The sequence below is a fragment of the Antrostomus carolinensis genome, unplaced genomic scaffold (assembly GCF_000700745.2).
Source record: "Antrostomus carolinensis isolate BGI_N321 unplaced genomic scaffold, ASM70074v2 scaffold27161, whole genome shotgun sequence".
Lineage (NCBI taxonomy): Eukaryota > Metazoa > Chordata > Aves > Caprimulgiformes > Caprimulgidae > Antrostomus > Antrostomus carolinensis.
The window spans coordinates 21,172-22,050 of NW_010292462.1; the positions used below are offsets into that span (position 1 = coordinate 21,172).

Sequence of the window (879 nt, forward strand, 5' to 3'; positions counted from 1 at the left end):
CGAGGTGGACCCCCGTGGATGTCCGTTTACAATTAAACTGAGTGCCAGGAAGTAAGTGGCTTGTTACCAGCGTGTAACCTCTCCAGGGAAAGGGCTTCACCACCCAGCAATCTGCTGTCGTATCAGAGCTGCCCTGCGGCTCCTGGGGACAGCGCAGCTTCTGCCAGCAACGCTCTGCTGGGGTGTGCAGGGGTGTGGGAATGGGCAGGGTGACTTGAGGGAACAGTTCTTGCCATTATGTCTCAGTTTTAGGATGATGATCCTCAGGGAAAGGGTGCTGTTCTCTGCTCCCAGTTTACCTGAGTGTCTCAGCATCAGGACAGGGGATACACTGTGAAAGCAGCCACCTCACATCTGGGGTGAAACACTGTGACTATGGTCAAGCAGAGACCTTGGGATTCTTTTTCTAAGAGGAGTTCTCCTAATTATATCCTGGGAATCTGAAATCTATATCCTGGGAATCTGAAATCTATCTCCCTGCCCATGCTAAATGCATTCACTGTCTTCCCTGTCACCTGGCCATTGCCTGTTATTGATAGCTGTCTGAAGGCTCAGCTGATCAGCTGCAGAAGTAGATGTTCCCTGTGGAAATGTGGCCTGTTATGACTCTCAACACACTGGCCAAATGAGAATGTAAAGCTGTACCTGCAGCCTTAGAGCAGGAGCCTTTCAATCACCTGCAGTCTCACAGGGTTGGTTTGCTCCTTTCCTGACAGTGTGTGGTTTCTGCTAATTTTTGCTTATCGCTGATTTTCCCTCCTTTTGCTTCTCTCCATGGGCAGAGATCATGAAAGCAGCTGTGATTACAGGCCAGTTCGCTGCCCCAATAACCCCAGCTGCCCACCTCTCCTGAAAATGAACCTGGAGGCACACCTGAAA

General features: G+C 50.5%; 1 protein-coding gene across 1 annotated transcript in view; it reads left to right on the forward strand.

Annotated features, from left to right (window-relative positions):
- TRAF7 (TNF receptor associated factor 7) overlaps positions 1-879 on the forward strand; it is a 20,890-nt gene that overhangs the window by 10,932 nt on the left and 9,079 nt on the right. The window contains 2 exon segments of the mRNA XM_010176978.1: positions 1-51; positions 783-879. The exon segment at positions 1-51 is cut by the window's left edge and continues 28 nt beyond it. Coding sequence (XP_010175280.1) covers positions 1-51; positions 783-879 — 148 coding nt within the window.